The 20946-nt window shown below is 38.7% G+C and overlaps 1 protein-coding gene across 3 annotated transcripts; it reads left to right on the top strand.

The window, feature by feature from the left end:
• The first annotated feature begins 1327 nt into the window (after positions 1-1327).
• On the top strand, positions 1328-20787 carry LOC117243391 (guanine nucleotide-binding protein G(I)/G(S)/G(T) subunit beta-1). 3 transcript variants are annotated; one of them, XM_033510827.1, is made up of 7 exons: positions 1328-1833; positions 12689-13185; positions 15173-15318; positions 15409-15702; positions 15995-16196; positions 16366-16582; positions 16898-20787. In XM_033510827.1, exons 2-7 carry the CDS (start codon positions 13129-13131, stop codon positions 17002-17004), a joined length of 1023 nt encoding a protein of 340 aa, XP_033366718.1. In that variant the 5' UTR covers positions 1328-1833; positions 12689-13128; the 3' UTR covers positions 17005-20787. The 3 variants fall into 3 exon arrangements, with proteins under 3 accessions (XP_033366718.1, XP_033366720.1, XP_033366719.1); XM_033510829.1 differs by lacking the exon at positions 1328-1833 and adding an exon at positions 2137-2282; XM_033510828.1 differs by lacking the exon at positions 1328-1833 and adding an exon at positions 10788-11372.
• The last annotated feature ends 159 nt before the right edge of the window (positions 20788-20946 follow it).

Consider the following 20946-nt stretch of genomic DNA (forward strand, 5'->3'; position numbering starts at 1 on the left):
ATCATGGTGACAACTCTGGATAATTTAGCGGTGAGTGGACAGCAACGTGTAGAATGTCGAGATAACAAGCTTCTGGGCAAAGATCTCATCGTCAATGTCCATTCCACCAAACCAGCTTCTTCTTCTTTATCCTGGTACAGATAGTTATTAACATTTATATGAAGAATCGAACTCATAATCAGTTTTATCTTTCGACTAACGCTATTTAAGAATACTCGATGAATATCGATATCATCTATCGATAGTGTTATTTTAGTGTCGATTAGTTTGACATCTTTCGTTTAAAGGCAGCATCGTGAAGAAATCAAAGATTATCACAGGGTAAAACCAGGAAACTGTTACAAATTACAGTTAGAAAAACAAATATTAATTGTAATACTGATGATGCATGTAGTGAAATGATGCCTTGAATATATGAAATTTAATAAATACAAATACAAAATCAAAGAAAAGATACGTATGAACTTGGAAATCCAACTGCCGATATAATTGTTATACTGTTTTATCGACATAATTCTTACTATCCTAGTGAACAGATATTCGAAATTATATATATGCGTATGCATATACTTGCATAAACTATAGTCAATCTCTGTATCTCCTGTATATGTACATACGTAGTTCTAACATAAAAAAGCTTCATCCGAAATTAAAATCGAAAAGATATTCGAAGCGAATAAATATTCAAAGCATGTATCAACACGTACTTATATGAACCACAATTAATGTCTGTACTTCATTTAGTTCTAATATAACAAAGCTGCATATGAAGTTCAAATCGAAAAATGCTACTTGTTAGATGAATTACGCACGACTAATTATACACATATAAATCACATTACTGGTAGACTACATACTAGAATACGTGTTAAATACTACATAACAAAACCATTCATTTTCTACTGTCACTAACAAAATGCTTATTTATTCAAATCAAAGTTCTAATAATTCCATCGCAAAATCAAATAACTGAATCAAACGACGTTTGTCGTTTCTATATCTAAGGGACGCCATAACTCACCTAACCGAACGTCTCCCTCCGATAATCTCTCCATCCAAATTTTCATACCAATCACTATACCAATCCAAAAAAACACACTACTCATAACATGATAATTTTCCACAACTTCTATCTGTCAAATAAATTGATCCAAACTCTTTTCCCTTACAATTTTCTTTAATTTATGTGACTTCGTGTCGATGGCGCCAAACATACTCGATCGTCGTATTCCACGTTCGAAAATGGCGGTGCGCGGAGGCGGCCGAAGAGGTCGCTCGTGACGTTCGGGTATTTTCGCGAACCGGCGACTTCGAGGTATACGGGGTCTACGAGAGTCGAAGCACGGAGCCCCGCCCTGCCGCCCGCCAGAGCCCTGAAGCAGCAGTAGCAGGAACAGCAGCTCCGCTCGCTTCGTACAGTTTTTATTCATGAAAATAACTCTCTGAACGTCGTATCATTCGCCTAGTCATAATATATCGCGGTACACGCTGTGGCCTGTTCCGTTCTTCGAGTTCAAGCAGTGACGGTTAACCTTAAAACGCAGTGGCGGTCGCGGTTGTGTCGCGAGACAGTAAATCGTAGTGAAACACAGACTCGTCTCGGTCGTTGAGGCTTCATCGCCTTAAGAGTGCGTTCGCTCTGTTTCTCGACGTGGTTCGAGACAGAGAGGTGTGAAAAGGAAAGTGCATAGTCATCGATGTGAGAAGCCGAAGCTAGGAAGAAGGCCCGCCGCAGCAGGAGAGAGAGAGCGAGAGGAGCTGTTCGTGGATACGAGAGGCCGATATATCGAGCCGGGAATTTAGGCAACCGTAGGCTCCGTTAGGGAGCTCCAGGTATAATAACGAACATTCTTTTTCGTAATAGTCTGTAATTTTACAATTTCTATGCAGCGATAATGGCATCCTAACGATGCAGCCCTGATTGTGGCCCTTCGACTCGATCGGAATAGCCAACATGGCGACCGCCTAGGCTACACTGTCAAATTTTCCTGTTCCGTCATCGCGGTTATTTTAACATCCACTACGTTCCTCTCGTCTGCTCGGTCGTCTGATATCTCGATGTTAGTGGGAATATCATTGGCTGACTGGCGAGGAATTTCGGTAAATCCTGATTTAACGACTTCTCGACATCTGAGTCAATGCCGGCTCCCGCTGTAATGAGATTCTTCCTGCTTAAGTCGAAGCTTTTTCCTCGTTCGAGAATTTTCAACGGCGTAGAAGTATAACGGGAACGAAAGCTTGAACATCGAGCAGCCTACGATTACGCAAGCTAAATTACTGCTGTAAGAACTTTTGCTTGACTAACGATATCTGAGATTACCACAAATTTACATAGGGGATCAATAATCATTAATTCACAAGGTACAAGCGTCAGTATTTCGTTATCTATTAATGCATGTGTCGTATTTGTTATGAAACTAGCTTTTACATTTAAACTATTGTATTACCATAGAATATTTCTTTATTTTATGAATTTTTTGTTATAAAAACATGATAATTATTCGTGAACTGTTCGTGTATTTTTATCGGTAATTTGATTTGGTATAGGAAATAATGAAATAATTATCTACTATTCAGTGTAGGAAATATTGGTAAGATGGCGCGAAATTTAGTCAATGTGAAACGCCATTGTTGACACTTATTTAACTACGAAGCAGGCGTATTTGCGTTATCTTTTGATACAACAATAGCAGTAAACCGAATATTGCGTAACATTTGAGCACGAGTTTTTCACGAAAACAAACATAATTTACTTTAGTGTATATCTAGAACGCGTTACTTTTGCAAAAACGTGAATCCACGAGGTAAAAATAACACGACGCCGTCTTTATTCGTCGACTACACGTGTTCTCCAAAAATATGACACTTTCATCATCCAGTGCGTTTTCTAATTATTGCTCGAGGTTGAACATTAGACGTCCGGATGATTCTTGTGAATTTATATTTAGTTTCAAACGTTGCAATTATTACATTTACAATTTACGTACATCGTGAACAATAACCACTATACAACCAATGATAATGTAATTACAGGCACCTGTTTTTAATTCGAGACTAACCTTGAAGCATGTCGCGTTTCTAAGAATCGTGAAAGCGATATTTACGTTAGCAGTCGTTTTCAAGGTGATCGATCTTAAAAGCGACTCGAACGAACAGAATCACACGCAATATATCTTCGTTATCGTCGCGTTCCTCATTCTCTTCTTTAACGTTTCTTTTTTTCCTTTTTTATTATTTTTCTTGCTATACTTTTCAGAGAGAGATTACGTTATTTCCATTCGAGCAATGAGTCACGTAAGAGAAACGAACGACAAAGGAAATGCAATCCGCTGGACGCATCGAAGACCTTGAATTATTGTCCAATAATTTCGTGCTACCCTTTTGCTATAACACCCCGTATGGAAACGGAGCGATACCAGGCCAGGAATTTCGAACGCGTGAATTCCTCGCGACGTTCTTCTAATTGCTTCTGTTTCTAAAGCGAGGCGATAATTCGTTTGGTGTCTTTCTGTCGACTGGTATCAGTTTATCGGTCGAATTAACGTTGTTTGTCTCTTTGAACAAAGAACAGAGTCTAATTGCCTGAGTAATTTCTCGAGTGAGAAAAAGAGAAATGAGGGAGCGACAGAAGACTCGAAGGGAAACTGTTGATTTTCCCTGCACAAGCTTTGGATTGAACCTAGCGTTGACTCATATATTAACGAAGTAAGAGAAAGAAAAAAAAAAGGAGACGCGCAAGCCAGAGCAAAGACGGAGACTGCGTCGCGATTGGCCGACCAATTGCTGCACCAGAGCTATCTTAATCGTCTTTAATTGGTTCGAAATATAAAGTCGTCGCGGGTCTCGAAGACAAGTGGTGTCTTCGGTTCAATTGACAGCGTTCCAGTTGCGAGATACGACGTCGATCATATCTTTTATCGGTCTCTTGCACTCTCTATCAGGAAGAAATTATGTACGTTCAAGTGATTCACCAAGCCGGTAGATAACCACGGAAATCGTAGAAATGTAAACATTTACGATCGACGTCGATTACTGTATCACGATCAATAAGCTACGCGTGACGTTTCGTTCCAAGGAAACGTGTCTGACAAATTTAATCGTTGTAATTTTCCGAAGGATTTTATTTTCATTTTACGCACGAAGTTAATGCACGGCAAACAATCTAAAACGCGGGGAAAATAACGCTTATCGTAACGTGCGCGTCAGCCAAAATCCTTAGCGAGATAATACAGCAAATACATATTATTGATACTGCGTGTATCTTTTTCAATAGTTACTAATTCTTTCGCTTATCTATCGAAATATCTTACGTGTTTTTTTCATTAACAAAAATGAATGTAAAGGTTAATAGTACTATATAGATGTAGCATATGTTATTCGCTTGAAAACAATTTCGGTGACGCTGTTGGAATAGGAAGGAAAGAGGGAGAGGGATAGGAAAGGAAGGGAGAGTGCGTTTCATCCAGGATCTGCTAATGGACTCGTCAGTAATGCTACCTAGCAGGTCTGTGGCTTGCTTGTTGGTTAGCAGTACAGTTGGTGGAAGAGACACAGCGAGGTCATAAAATCGGCGAGACGTTAAAGTCGATATAATGGGAGAAAAAGAACTCGAGATTTTCGTTTAGAATAGGCATACTTGTTAATTTACAATCTATTGTTTCTTTGTATGCAACGCATTTAAGAAAAGACTGTATAACATGCAATATGGAATGTTTGTTACTTATGTATCTGCTCTATTACATTTTAAAAGTAAGTGAGATAGAACGTTGATTAGGTCTGTTTCAACTAATAAATATTAGTTTATCAATGCGGTAGAGATAAGAACATTACACTTTACACTGTAATCCACTGTTTCGCTTAATATTCAGAAATGTTACATATCAGCGTTTAAGCCACTTTTGCTCCTTGAAGTTTAACGTGTTTTTACGTATAAGATTTAATGTTTTAATTCATTCCGTTTGACATTTTAACTCACGACTTCTCTATATCGCTTGCATCAATTATACTTCAAAGAGAATTTTATATAGCGTAAAAGTATTTCTTTGACGGCAAGTGTAGAAAAGTTGTCACAAAATTTCTTTCATTATTCTATTACATAAAACAATATCCATTTGTAAATATTACAAACCAGGTGGAGATATCTAGTTCATGAGTGTAGAAGGATTAACGATAAATGACATAGAATAAGTTATAATGTTGACAGAGAAATTCTATTATATATCTCTTTCATATGAAGCTGCATTCAGTCACAAATATTGAAAAACAGGCACGTAAGATATCTCGTTCATAGAGGCAAAGGGGTTAATGACGATCACGTTTCACAGGACGGTTAGTAGGTCGCCGAGTACTTAGTCAATGCGAAAGTAATGCCAATGACGTACACTACCAGCAAATTCCCTTCTTTCCTGGCACCCTCCAACCCCCTCCGACCTGAGTTCGTTGCGGGGTCACGTCCTGTTACGCGTTCCCCTCGTCCGCCATGAATTGTTCCTTCTTCTGTTCGCTCAGTGTACGAGGGTCAGTGGAAAACGAGCAGAGGAAGGGTTGCTGATTTTAAAAGCTCCGGCTAGAGTTTGTTAGTTCTAGGAATTCGACGATCATTAAATTTCTCCGAAGAACTTTCTTTTCAAGAGTGTCTGTAACAGATCATTAACGTGGTCACATTGCCGTAAATTAGTCAGAGGGTTCGTGAAAGGTAAGATTAGGGTTTGAATAAGATTTGAATAGATTTTTTTCAGGATAGATGAGTTTTAAGTGATAATAACCAGATTAGGGTGGACAAGCAAACGTAGCTGTCTTTACAACAGTCCAGTTTCCTTTGAACTGGTCCACAAGCCTTCTGGATTCTTGGATAATCCAAACATTCAAATGCCCGCTTTACTCTCCCTTCTTCTTCTGACGTCACTGTGATTCGTAAAAATAGCGAAACGATCTGTTTGCGGCTTAATTTCTTAACACGTATTTATATACATTTCTGTGATACCGTTTGCATCGTCGAAAGTTCTGTATTTCATTTCAGCACAAAAGAAGTACCTTCGTCTTTTTTTTTTTTTTTAATGTTATCAGTTTATCAAGACTTCGATCCAATATTGACCCAGAATTATTGTAATTCTAAGTGTATGTATAAATCAACCATTAAATCCCCAAGAGTAATATGTATACAACTTCTTCAAAAACAAGTCAATTAATACTAGATAAGAGATAATTATTTCTTTTTTTTTTTCTTTTATAATGTATGCATGTAAATAACCATTGCGTGTTAAGTTTAATTATTCATAAAAGTATTCGATACAAACATGGATATTATGACTCATATTTTTGAAATATTATTAGTTTACTTAGATTATAGTGCAGTAATTTATAAACTACTAAATCCTCAAGTAATGTACAATTCAACTTCATTAGAAATGAATCGGTTTCTATAAGAAAAACAGATAATTGACGCTCTTTATATTTTTTAGGGTCATGTCTGAATTGAAAGAAAACTGAAGATACACACATATACCAGTATCCCTGAGAAAGTCAAACACTTACAAGCTCTACAACAAATTGACGAAAAATTTAATTAAACCAGAGTAAAGATCAAGATTAGAAGCGAGTGAAAAATCCTGACTCGAGGAATCCCATATTCAGGTTACTTTCTGACGTCACGGAACGCCTTCTGACGTCATTCACCTGCCGTAGCTTGTCCGCAACGTATCTTCCGTCCCATTTCATCTCATTCGAGTTTCGTCGGCCTTCTATGCTCTCCTCTCTTCTCTACAATGCTAATGTTTAGTCGTCTCTATAGCCTGTAAGTTACGAGAAATATACGAATTTAGGATAGCTGGTTGTTCCGTGGTCGAGTTTCAGCCGCAGGGATTCTCGATCCACTCGATCTCTTACAGACTTTCTCGCTACACACAGAGAGATCTACGCACACATATAAATTTGGGACGATGTTTTCCCTAAGAGAAGGCATCGATCGAACCACGTAACCCCCCCCATCAGGTATCCCTTCTTCGTCTTTGTGGGGTTGGGTGTACTGGGGACGAACGACTGCTGGTTTCAAGGGTGATTTCTTTTATTAAAGTCAATCCACGTTTTACACTTCTCATGCGACGGTGGGATCGACAAAGTTGGGAAAACAGCATGTGTGCATAGAAGTGATTCTTGTAGTCTAGATTTAGATATATTAAAGTAGTTCTGAGCTGTTCGTAAACCGTAGATAATCGAACGCTTCTTCCATTCTTTCCTGTATAATAATTGGTGATAATAGCGAGGATACTACTTCCTTCGTAGTCGAGTTTTACTAAACGCATGTTCGTAACAATGGCTCGTTGAATGCTCTTAAACAGTGGCCGATGGGTAAGAATCGAATGTTTTAATAATTATGTTCGATTATAGTACGCGTCTGTTGGAAGTTTTTAAGGGGAAAAGCTAGGCGAAAGAAAACGAACAAGTGTTTCTCTTTGCGATACCGTTTGCAGATTGATTGATAGATCGATCGGCTTGCGTCACGGTTTATTTTAAACCAACGTGTTCTTTATGCACGTACTATTCTGAGATGCCGTGCCAAAAATTGAGGACTCGCGTGAAAAGTAATTCTCTGTTCACTTCTCGCGTTTAGGTAGTATACACAACGCGGCAGAAATCGGTGTGATTTTGTTGGAACGAATTATTCTTGTAATAGGTAGGTTCGTGAGAGCTCGAAGGGATTCGCGGCCTTTTGTTTTTCTGATCTCGTTGGTGAATTGATAAGAAGTTTATTAACGTGACTAAAAGCCAGCCACTTCTGCCTGGCTGCAAGCTGATCCTCCCCGGTTCTACGCGGTCGAAAAGTAGGTCGTGCTGATGTGAATTACAGTCATCAGCTGTAATACCACAATATCATTCCGTAGACACAGCCAGTTCCGCGGTAACGAAGCCTCTTTATCTAAGAATAGTTTGTAATTAATATCCTTAGTATCTGTTTCATCGTAACATTTCACACGTAACTGTACCATTCCTTGCAATTTCTCAATTACGCAACAGAAAGACTTTCTTTTAGTACTTTCCTTCACGAAGAGAATACTCTTTCTCTTGATGCAGTAAATATCGCATAGGATTTAATATACAACGAAAAATTCTTACATACGTAAAATATTATTAAATGTTGTGGTAGAAAACATATCTATAATGGTGTATGCTAGAATGAATGCTATAACGATCAGTTTCTATCAATAAATTCAAGATGCTGCAACAAGAATAGATACTGCAACAATATTGGTTTGTTCTTTTTATGAGTGATTCTTTTGATTATTTATTCTTTTCATCTTATTTGATTATTTATGTCTTTTATTAGGAAAAGTTTCATGTTCATGGGTTAACATGTATCGAGAATGGATAAAAAAATGAATTAATTTGGTGTTATATAAGTTATATCTATCTTTAAACCGTATGTCTGCAATGAATTTTTCCAAATGACGACATAAATTCGTTCTCTCTCTATCGTTATTTGCAAATGAAGAAAACGGGACGAATAAATATGTTAGAATTTAATATTTTAATATTTGCAACGTAATATAAACGAAATAGTAAATCTAATTACATGCAATATGTTATACTACACTGTACTTTGTATGTTCGTCAGAATCGGCGGTTCTACAAAGGATGCCCGTTTTTGTGTGGCTGCAAAACAGAGTCGACCCTCTGCTGTACGCCGCAGTACCGGGAAGGGCCTAATTTATGGCACCCTCAAGTATTTGTCGCTTTCACTTGCCGAGCCTCATGGTAACAGAAAACCATTCGAAACTCTCCATGCTTGTACAACCTTCTCCAAAATACTTAACAATTTATATAGAGTGTTTCTTTCTCTAGAGGTCGCAAAAAGAGGAGCCACCATTGACCTAATCACTGTATGTGTGCAGTGTGCATATATGAGAACTGAAAGTCAAAATGTAAAGTAAAAATAATTTCAAATTAGTCACTAGATTGGGAATATTTATACAAATTCCCATTTTTATAAAGGCAAGTAAAAGAGTAGAGTCTAAGCTGAGATTTGTTTTACTTGCCAAATAGTATAATAGGTAATTAGATTTTGTATATTTTATGTACATTCTGTGCGTTTGTACACTTCTAAATTTCCCATAAATGTATAAAAATCCGCAGTCTATCGATCACACATACACGGCGTAGACAATATGTATCATCTTTGATGTCGCAACAAATGTTCGATCAACGATTTCTTCTTCCGAGGCCTCTAGCGAGAGAATCATCCTGTATTTCACTCTCGCAGGAATAAGTGAGAACAACAAATGTATTATATGAAACAAACATTTCGTCTATGTGGAAATTTGCTGGCAGAAATGATTTTGGACGTGGAAGCACGACGAATAAGCAAACACAGGTTATGCTAGAAACAAAGCGTGTACGAGCACTCGTTGGAACGAACTCTTGGCAGGTGCAATTCCAACAAGCGTTCCAACGGCGATCGTCGGCACACGTTGCATGCCCGCTTAAACCTTTCGTGGCTTCTGCCATTCTTTCTCGCCGTTTTCTAAAGACCGTTGGGCCGTGCCAGGGACTTCGTTCGAAGTACACACTTGGTGTGAGGTACTTGGCAGCCACGCTGTTGTATACAGCCGGAGACGAAAGCAGATGGGGAGAGAAAAGAGGGAGAGTTAGAGAGAGAAAAGGAGAGATCGTATTGGACGTTGACCCGCGTGGTTCAACTGTTGCTCCCATTCGCGCATCCGGGAACGCGTGTAGGAAGGCCTGGGGATCCCGATGATAGAAGTCTTCTGTTAGATAGGTCTACCAGCCCTCCCCTCCATCCAGTTGAATGCCTGGAGAATGACAAAGCCAGACGATTCGCGCGAATACTATAGATAGAGTATAGAGGAAAATGTTGCCTCCTCTTCCTTGATAAGGCAGATTAAGCAGAATGTAGGTCGAACATCGATGGACTTGAGATTTTTCTACACTTACTTAATCGAGACGCATTCTGGGTTATTAATTATACATTCTCACGATATTTGTTCTAGTTGCATGGAGATTATTAAAATGGCTCTCGTATAGCTATGCACACATAGCGCAGTTGCAACGTTGTAATTGCATAGACGTGTTCTGGTTTCACATAAGTTATTTAGACGTTGTTGTATGTTTTGTAGATAGTAGTCGACGCGTAATATCAGCCTCTTGAAGATTAATGGAATTTTGTAGCACTTGCCGTGCATCGCCGATGACGCTTCGAATTCAAGACAACACATCAAATTGCCTGCTATCTAATTTTTAACTCTCTATATACGACGGGGCTTCCCTTACAAATCTTCGAAGATTTCTCTACTCTAAATTATTTTCTAATTCTCAACAATTCTGTAATACCAGCATCATAGAGGAATCAAAACAAATAAGAAATTTCTTTACGATTTCTTACGATTCAGCGAATTCTCTGATAGCAGACTTATATGACTTCCTGAATATGTATATACTGGCGAACGCGTATTTCTTAAAATAGTTCCAGGGTTACCTGGAAGACCAAGATGACCAAATATTTAGCAACGTCGATTCTGTATATATTTCTCAAGAAAATCAGTTCGCCAATCTCACCCTGTGTGAATCGATTATACCAAGTCGGGGATCGTGTTGAACAGCGATTTACACGATCCTCCGAGCATGCTACCGCCAACGGCAACCTGTCACACGGTCGACAATGGCGTCATGGCGACGCCGGTAGTCAGCCGGTACGCGGGCGCCGTGGCGCCAGCGTCGCTTATCCCTTCCCTCTGCTCGTTTCATCCGCCCAGGCGGTCTTCTCTCGAAACCACGTCCTCCCTGGGTGTGGTTCGAAACAGTGTCGAAGATTGTGTCCAGTTTACATCGTATCTTAACTCCTTCAGCTTATATTCGTTAGAGTCTCGAGTATCGTTTCATTTCTTCTCTCTGAAATCATTCGGCAAGACACACCAGCGTTCGCGTGTGTACTCTTTACCTAGCGTACATAACGAAGAGGGAGAGGTTGAAGGGAGAAAAGGAGAGGGTGAAAGCTTACGAGAGAAAGAGACAGACTACAGTGGGGCGAGCCACGGCTGTTCATCGATTCGTCGCTACCACGGTTCTGTGAACGTGGCATGAAAAGAGAACCAGCACCACCAATGCGCGCATTTGACCGGTTCTCGTGCGTGTGCGTGCGTGTGCCCGGTTCTCACTAGGAAAAGTGCTTTTTCTTCCGGTTTTCACTCGGACGCTGGGCTCCTAACAGTTCCTGGCGTTCCGTCGACGGCGCAATCTGGCGGTAGACCACGGGTTCAGAGAGACCACCCTTTGCCCTCTGCACGAATCTTCCACGCAGAGAGGTTATGTTTGCTCGAGATTCATGACGCTCTGACAGGAGTGGAAGGTGGACGGAGCGGGTAAGTCGTGGCCCTTCTGCGTTTCTTTCCTCCAATTTCGCGTATATTATAGAAATCTGGCGAATATTTAAAAGTTGAAAGTAGATTTGTTCGAAGGAATTGGTTATAATAGGAAATTTTAATGGAATCGTTTTTTCGATTTATCAGAATATGGTATTATATTCTGAAAGCTTTGTTAGAGGGTGAAAGGATTTCTTATTTCTTCTTATAAGACTCGGTTTTTTTTTTTTTAATTTTTTTCTTTCTTTTTCTAAAGACGTGTAGTATTATATTCCGTTTCGTGCTGTTTGATCATGCGCCGAACGATTCCATCAGTTCCGGAAAATGAGAACATCTTGCGTTGGATCGACAACCCTCGGGTTCCCCGGGTTGTGAGACCTTTTGGAGGTGAAGGACGCTCGTTGCCACGAAATTTCAATGTAGCTTAAAATATTAAGTTACTGGCGAGACTGGGGGTGAGACTGAATGAACAGTGTTGTATAGTATAAGTTGATGAAAAATTGGAGAAAATATGTTTAGAGTATTAAGGGTGGTCTCATCGTGGGAGAAGTTTGAATTATTAAACAGATTTACCAGAAGTTCGTAGGTTACTTTACTTCGAACGTAATCGGTTCGTTAGCTATAAATAGCACGCTAAAACACTGTTCTCGCATACACTTTACACGAACTATATTTTTATTTTTATTTTTTTTTTTTTCTAGCGTTAAAAAAGATGTGGGAATTTCTATCGAAGTTAGAAAAATAAGAGTTGATTCTCGCTGATATTGAGAACACTATACTTTTTCATCCAACAATGGAAGATTAATGACGCTCCATTAATGCACAAACAAAGAAACATGTTGACCGTGACACGAATCTGCCAACGAATGTGGCAGGTTGGCTAAAAATAGAATAATAAAAATATAATAACCATTATACTATATCATAACCTTTCTGGTGGTGAAAAGTAAAAATTAATAGAATCTGTTTATAGAAATGTATTCTCAAGTTAGAATATATTCCATCTTCTATTTCTCATATACTTAAAGTATATCTTGTATTCAACTATGATTATATTATATCCTGTCATTTAAAGCTAAATTTTGTAAGATTTTTTATCCATCTAATTCTGCAAAAAACGAACTATTCCATATGTTGAGCAATTCATTTTGAAACTACCATTATGTGGACTACCTCTTCGTGTAATAAACATGATACAATATATTGTGCAATTCATTAAATTTATAAAAATCCGTACTGTCAAGTTATTGAATCTAAAAGGAAGAAATAACTTGGGAAAGAGTTATTACTAATAATTTGTGTGATTCTGATTTCAGGGGTGGCAACGATCTCGCTAGGAGGTGTCGAAGCTGGCGCGTGGGGCGGGAGAGTCAGCGGTGGTCTGGCTCTGGTTCTGGTGGTAGCGGCGGAAACGGAAGCCGCGACAGCAACAGATCAGAGAGAAGGCCTGGAAAAGGCTGGTGCAGCCCCCTCAAGGAGAAAATTCGATCGTCTTCTAGTTCTTCTTTCTACCCTTCCCGTTCTTGGTGGTGGTGTACTTGACGATATTCATCGGTCATCAAAAGAAACGTCGGCGGCGTGACACTGGGCCCCAACCACCTTCGAGCGAGAAGGCGCACGAAATAGGATTAATCCGTTCCTAAAAAATCATATTTTAGGAATCACATTCGTCGGAGGTGTTCCGGCTCCTCCTCGAGAAACACCCTTTTCCACCCTTAACGGGTAATCACGTTTATCGCATCATTAGACAGGCATCATGAGTGAAGTTGAAACCCTTCGTCAGGAGGCTGACAAGCTGAAAAATGCCATTCGAGTAAGTCCATTTGTTATTCTGTATTTCATTGAACATCGACAATTAGCTTCATTCACGTGTAATGTAAAGTCGTGCAAAAAGATTTCTTCTAGGTAATTGTGGAAAGTGAAGTCAATTTCTGGAACAAAAGGGAATGTTAATTGTCTAAGTAATTCACCAGTAATTACAGCTTTCAACGTGGGTGAATTACTTGTTACTCTGTAGAATAGTAGTAGGTATTCTGTAAAATGAAGTACTTAGAGAGAACAATTGTAGATTTAGGTAGCTGCTATGAAATGATTATAACGAATGTAATTCGTATTGCTGGCCACAACTGGTTTCGTTTGATGATGTTAACTAAGCGCACGTACTTGGTATGGAATTTCATATCTCCACCGTTTCCTGTCAATGAATTATCTGAAAACCGTAAGAGATAGTGACTTAGCGATAGTATTGGGCGGTAGTCTTCGTTTAACTGGAATACTTAACGTTTTACACAATTATGGATCTCCGTTGATTCACCAATAATCTAGTTAGATTACTATTGGATAGTTCGTAGTTGAAATTCATGTAGCACTTTGTGCGTTCTCCTTGTTTGCCGGCAATCTTTAAAACATCGAGGACAAAGCAACAGTTCTACATGCAACAGCGGTGTATTGTCTTAACAGAAAAAAAGTCTAGGGCGTCTCTCGGCTCGAAGTGCACTTGGCATTAAACAATCGGCCCCTATTCTCCCCTAACGAGCCAGTAATTTTTTAGGTTTTGTTGTACTTGACCCCAGGAGATTGAAACAAAATCACAATTGTTTATTAAAACAATACTACCCTTCCGTGTCTTGTTCCTTTTCTTTATACAATTTATTTAGCTCCATATCTGCATTTTTTGGAGTAAAAACAATTATTAATGTTTGCCAATTTTTCAGAATCAATATTTAATATCATCGTAAAGTATAAAAACACTATTAGAAGATAGTTACCTCAAAACAAACCACAGGAAATCTAAACTCCCCATTCATATCACTAATTTACATTCAAAATTTCATCCCCAATCTAACTTTAAAAATCTGTTCTTAAAGATAAATAATTGTCCAGTGCTTCGAGCGATCGATCGTCCTAGATCACGGTGTAAGAATCGGCTTGAGTTAAAAGTTGTTGCCGTTTGAAAAATACTCGTCGATGCCAATCGGTGGATTCTCCACTTGTATGGTGGTGGAAACGTGAAACTCATTGTCAGAGGTGGTAGTAGTGTAGCGTGTGGTGGTGGTAGGGCGCGGCATAACCGTCGCTTCACTCTGATCAATACGCCACCGTTCCTTCTCTCTCTTACTCGATCTGCCTTTCTCTCTTTTCCTCTTACCCGCTTACTCACGTTCTATCTTGTTCCTTCTCGCCACCTGTTTCTCTCTTTCACCCTTCTCCGGTGCGTGCGTGAAATTACACGCATCGCCAGGCGAGCGCCCATAATAAATAGACTGTACGTTCTTAAATACCCTCGTAACAGTATTTCAATAATTTATACACATCGCGACTACCCTCTCACTATTCGTCGACCCTTAATTGAACAGTCGAGAGTAATTCGATGTGAGCTTCGAGTACCGAGAACGCTGCATATAGTCATTTTCTTATGTCAGCGCGAAACAATGTTAATTAGGATACTTAAACCGAGCTGTGAATACGGTCTAGTCTTCCGTCGTTAAATGCATTGTCGTCGTCTTTTCACTCGTTTGGGAAGACCAGTTTCAAGAGTTTAGAACTCTAAAATTTATTTAAGAGTTAGCGATTTTGTTTATGGAATACATGTAATTTATAGAACGCCATAAATTAACCATTTGGCGCATCCGATTGTGACATCTGATCTTTCAATACAGTCAAAACGAAATATTTTTACGTGAAATTTTTAATTCGTGTTCATTACAAACTGCGTTTTAAGTATAAACTTTATTTCACTAAGTTGTATGTAAAATAATAGCTATATTAAGTTTCATGTGTTATTTATATTTGTTTTTCAGGATGCTAGGAAAGCAGCATGCGATACGACGTTGGTTCAGGCCACGTCGGGCATGGAGCCTATCGGCCGGATACAGATGCGCACAAGACGCACACTTCGCGGTCACTTAGCCAAGATTTATGCGATGCACTGGGGAAGTGATTCGAGGTATAATTCTGTATGAACAACGATTTTCAATCAATTTTTCTGGTAATTAAATATGAAAGAGAAACTACAGTCGTTCCATTTGATTGACAGAAACTTAGTGTCAGCGTCGCAGGATGGAAAACTAATCGTGTGGGATAGCTACACCACGAACAAAGTTCACGCGATCCCTTTACGCTCTTCGTGGGTAATGACCTGTGCGTACGCACCATCAGGTAGTTTCGTGGCCTGCGGTGGGCTGGATAACATTTGTTCCATCTATAGTCTTAAAACTAGGGAAGGCAATGTAAGAGTTAGCAGAGAACTCCCAGGTCACACTGGGTATTTGTCCTGTTGTCGATTTTATGACGACAGTCAAATTGTCACTAGTTCTGGTGATATGACATGGTAAGGAACATTTATTTTTATTTTCTATGATATTCCATTGATCTGTTCCTAACTTGCATCACCTGCATAACAATATACTACCACACGTGAATTAAAATGTGTTACTTTCTTCTATTTAGGAAGATATCCTGAGAACGAAATCATAAAGAGAATTGTGAACGTGCAATAAAAATATATCCTATCCTATCCATTCCCTCCCTTCTAGTTTTTGGTTTCTTCCTTCTGAATGGTAATTATATAACCTAGAAAAATGTTTCGACTGCGTCGCAATGTTATGTTGTTTTTAAATTAGTGCCCTGTGGGACATAGAAACTGGTCAACAGTGTACCTCCTTTATTGGTCACACGGGCGATGTAATGTCCTTATCCTTGGCTCCAGACACGCGCACATTCGTATCTGGTGCGTGTGATGCCAGTGCAAAATTGTGGGACATTCGCGAAGGATCTTGTAAGCAAACTTTCCCGGGTCATGAGAGCGACATAAATGCTGTTACGGTAAGAGCTTAATCTGCTCAATTTTCTAGCTAATTTTATCTTATCTTATTTATCGTACTTGTAGTGTTGTGAAACTGCTGGAAGTTTCTATTAGAAAAACTAGTTTTGTTATAAAGGAAAATTTTAAAAGATCTATGGTTCTTAATGTGAATTATTTTATTATATTCAGTTCTTCCCGAATGGATACGCCTTCGCGACGGGTTCTGATGACGCCACGTGCAGACTTTTCGACATTAGGGCAGATCAAGAACTGGCGATGTATAGTCACGACAATATTATCTGTGGTATCACCAGTGTAGCGTTCAGCAAGAGCGGTAGATTATTACTGGCCGGTTACGACGATTTCAACTGCAATGTTTGGGATTCTATGAAAGCGGAACGAGCTGGTACGTACTCATTATAGATTGTCAAGATTGCCTTCAGAAGAGAAGAGAAATTTTATATTAAGCCCTTCTCTTTAATTTAATTCTTCTTTAGTTGTTCCTATTTTGATTGCCGAAATGGCACTAATTAGAATTATTTTATATCATGTAGCGCAAACTCACTATAAATTTAGTAATTTTATAATATCAAAATATTCGATCAAAATCCTTTTCTCTTTCAAATGCAGATCATAAAACATTGTTGTAAGCATATGTTACATAGAAGAATCGAATCTATAGAAGTAGGATGTTTTGAGACATTCTATTTTTATTTTACAGGAATTCTCGCTGGTCATGATAATCGCGTCTCTTGCCTCGGTGTTACGGAAGATGGTATGGCCGTCGGGACGGGTTCATGGGACTCGTTTTTGCGTATTTGGAACTAACTTGGGGTTCATCCCAAGACGTTTCTCAACAGAACCAACTGCAAATCAGCATACAGTATAAGCATTAAATATCACCACTTGGCCACCGAAGTCGGCGTGTCTGTGTCCTCAACGGAGGAGAATTACTCCCCAAGTTCACCGGAGTTGACGTTGATTAGAAAGTTTGGACATCCGCTAGACAACAGCAGTAGAAAGACCCACGGCAATAGCGGCAGTAGCGGCAGCGAATTTAAGAACGTTTTGGGTTGTGGTGGTAAAAAGGACTACCGGAGACGCGTCGTCGATTTAACCTGGCGACGTGGCAAGGTCGGGGATAAAATCACTCGTGAATATCAGCGCTTCTAGTATATGAGTATACCGTTTATTCGATATACTTTAACGTACGAATGATGATGATGATGATGATGATGATGATAATTGAGAAAGAAGCGTGGCGAAAGGAAGAACGACAGAACGGAGAGGAGCACCAAGGCTGACAGCCATATCTCTCCGATGTCGTGCGCGTTACTTCCTTTTTCTCCTCCCCTTTCTCAAGGACTACTTGACGAACCTTCGAAGAGAACGTGCTGTTGATTATATATCTTGATAGCGTCTCCTCGAAGATCTTCCCAAATTCAAAGGTTGAAACAAGAATCGATTTCCGAGACAACATCCCTCGTCCAGAGGACTACGTTGTTGGAAGCGTTTTATTATGAATAAGAAAAAAGAAAAAAAAGTGGTTCCGAGCGTTCACTGCCGATGAAGCGCCGACATGGCTGCTCCGGCGGTTGATTTTACATTTCTTTTCGACACGCACGAAGCAAGTCGTACCAGGCGAGAACACGATGTGAAAAGAACGAAAAAAAAAAGTATGGTCGCTCGTGCACGACACAAAAGCAAACATGATCATCAAAACTATATATACATATATATATTATATATATACGTATGTCGACGAGCAACCAAGATTACGATAATCTCGCATATTGCATTCAACCTACACGCACACCGTACGCACGTGTATTAATACGTACATAGAAAACTACATACATACATTTGCACACAAAACGCGAAGTACCGCAAACAAAAGGCATCTGCTATTAAGTACATAGTGGGTCATCCACGAGCCTCGACATATAAGTCACTATCTCTGATCATGTTTTCTCTCTTTCTTCCGTTTTCTCCTCTTTCTTTTTACGTTTCAAATTTCAATTCTCCTTTGCCGTGGATTTCCTATCCTTAAAAGGGATGGCTAGTTAAAGAAAATGGGAAAAAAATGATTCACGAAGATTGCATCGTTTCTTGTGACTATAATCGCCGAGTTTGCATTAATATCTGTAATTTTTATAGATTTATCCTTATTTATTTTGTATAGACCTTATATGGAGACCATCTTATATACGTTCTTGTGTCTTTTTCTTTTTTCATTTTTTGTTTGAAAAACTGAGTGAATGTTCGAGTTACGGAGATTGTTAGAGAGTGAACGAGTTCAGAAGTAAGAATGAGTGAAAGGTCTCGAAGGCGCGGCCCGTTGCGAATCAAAACAAGAATCTGCATAAAAATCTGATTAAAAATTCTACGGTAATTCCTATGTTGTTTCTTCAGCTTACCTTTCATCGAAATCTGGTTCGTCGCGTATGAAAGGGTATGCTGCTGAACGAAAAAACGATCGACAACGCGAGATAATAAAATGAACAAAATAAAATGTACTTTGCCTCGCCGCGGATTTAATGCACGCTCGCGAGGGACCAGCATGAAGTATGAAGAGAAAGAATATTTAAATGTAACGTGTAATCGTTTAGTTTATAGCCTATCCTCTGTTTCTCCAGTTAGAAAACAGCGAGACCGAGAAGAGTTCCTTCTAACTCTCATCAAAGCAGAACCCTACACCTTTCTCTATTATGTCGGTCCAGAACCGAAGAATCCTCGAAAGTGCAAGGAAACACGTATTCTCCGACGAAACAGTCGTCCTAGAAGTTCCTTTGAAATAGGACCCAAAGAATCACGGATCGAAACTACGGACCGCAAAACCAAACTCTCTCTCACCCTCGCCGTCCTTTTCGTTTTTTCTCTTCTTCGGTTTCTTCTGAGAAGATTTTTATCGTTTCCATCAACCACTTTGTACGATTGTGTTTTTAATTATTATTCTTCGACTTTTTCCCCTCCATCGTCTCCTCCCTCTCATCTCCTATCTTTTTTTTTTTAATCGCTGTCACCTGTTGTGTTCCTTCCATTGTCATCTATTCTCTGTCCTGTTTTTGTCGAAGAAACTAGATGTTTAAACTGTGTATGCATTTAAAGTAATAATATTAATGATAATGTTTAATATTAATATTAATAATGATTGTAATTTATAATTATTAATATTTAATATATAAGTATCTAAGAAGATAACGATGAATCTACTTGTTCAGTACCGCAGGATTACGGTCCAATCGCTTTCCGGTGACCACGCTGTCACATTCATTTCTTTTTAATCGGATTTATTATTTTCATGTAACATTGTTTTTTTCCTATATTTTATTGCATTCTTATTTGCATTTAATATTCTGGTGATCAGCAAGGACGTTATACAACATGTACGACTTATTGCGATCTTAGTGGTTTAATGTAAATTGCTTTGAATATATTTTAACCACTGTTGGTTCCTGTTGAGATCACCAACTGTTAAAGAAAAATGACTAAGTGAGTCAGTAAGGGAAGCGTGGCTTCCGGAACGCGAAAACCAGCAATTGTTTTCCTAACAGAACAAGTATGTAATCTGATTTAAAAAAAAAAAAAAGAAAAAAACTGTTAAAGGAACTATCAAGAAGTCTTTAAGGAGTTTCTAAAGACGTTATTCTATTATTGCGTTACAAGCAGATAAACGAGAAATACTTTTCCTGAACGATAACATTTATAATCGGTTTTTTGATATCACTCTTTTCGACTAATCGCGCTTATGTCACACGCCTCCATATCTTCTAGCGACCAATTAGGCAAAAAATAACAAGATATAACATAAAAAATCTTTTCTCCGCGCCAATACGAAATGAAGGCCTTCTTCCTTCGATTTTTACGATAGTTTGACATTTAAAATTTCAAAACAAAAACAGATATTTTCTTCTTCTGAAAAGAACGTTGTCTGCGTAGAGCGTTGCAACGGTGTTCAAAATGAAGGAAGAAGGGTACTTAAATATTTAAAAAGAAAAAGAGTTATAAAACGAAAAAAAAAAAATAATGGAAACACAAGATCTGTGCTTTTTGTATTTCGTAATTCCGTGGCCTCTCGGAGAAGGCTTCTCGTTTTTGTATTTCGAAGCCTCGAGCCACTGAAGCAATATGGTTTCTTATTCTTTGTACGAATACAAAAAATATATATATATAATATATATTATATTATATATATATTATACTATATATATATATATATATATATATATATATATATATACTATCGACGAGTAGTCATACAAAATTAACGATTTATTAAGTCTCTAGTCATAGTAACGACAAACGCAAGAATAAACCAATTAGAAAAAGGAAAAAACGTGAAAGAAAACGCAGAGGTTTGTGTAAGTGGAGCAGTTTGTTATTCATTTCGTTCTTTTCTTTACTATTCCCGTTGGTAGGTCTCCTTGTCCGCGGACAAGGATGCGAGTGCTGGTTTTGAATCGTTTAGTTAATCGAATGCATAGGGGAACCGTGATAATATATCGGATCGATTGTGACATCAGGAACAACAGCATGAGAAAGCAAGTGAAGGAATAGATTTTTTTTCTGAAGTCATAATAAGGTGAATAAAAGTACTTGGAAAAAATGAAACGTGGCGTTTTGGTTATTTTTTTACCGCTCGTTTTCTTTTTCTTCGCCATCATCCCGACCTCTCGCAAATAATTTTTCTCATTCGACGTTTCTCGCCTATTTTCTTTTCTTTTAATTTCTCGTTCGTTCGATCGATAAGAGTCTCCGGCGAATACTTTT

This window comes from Bombus vosnesenskii, unplaced genomic scaffold, assembly GCF_011952255.1.
Source record: "Bombus vosnesenskii isolate JDL3184/JDL3185 unplaced genomic scaffold, Bvos_JDL3184-5_v1.1 scf7180000013265, whole genome shotgun sequence".
NCBI classification, from domain to species: domain Eukaryota; kingdom Metazoa; phylum Arthropoda; class Insecta; order Hymenoptera; family Apidae; genus Bombus; species Bombus vosnesenskii.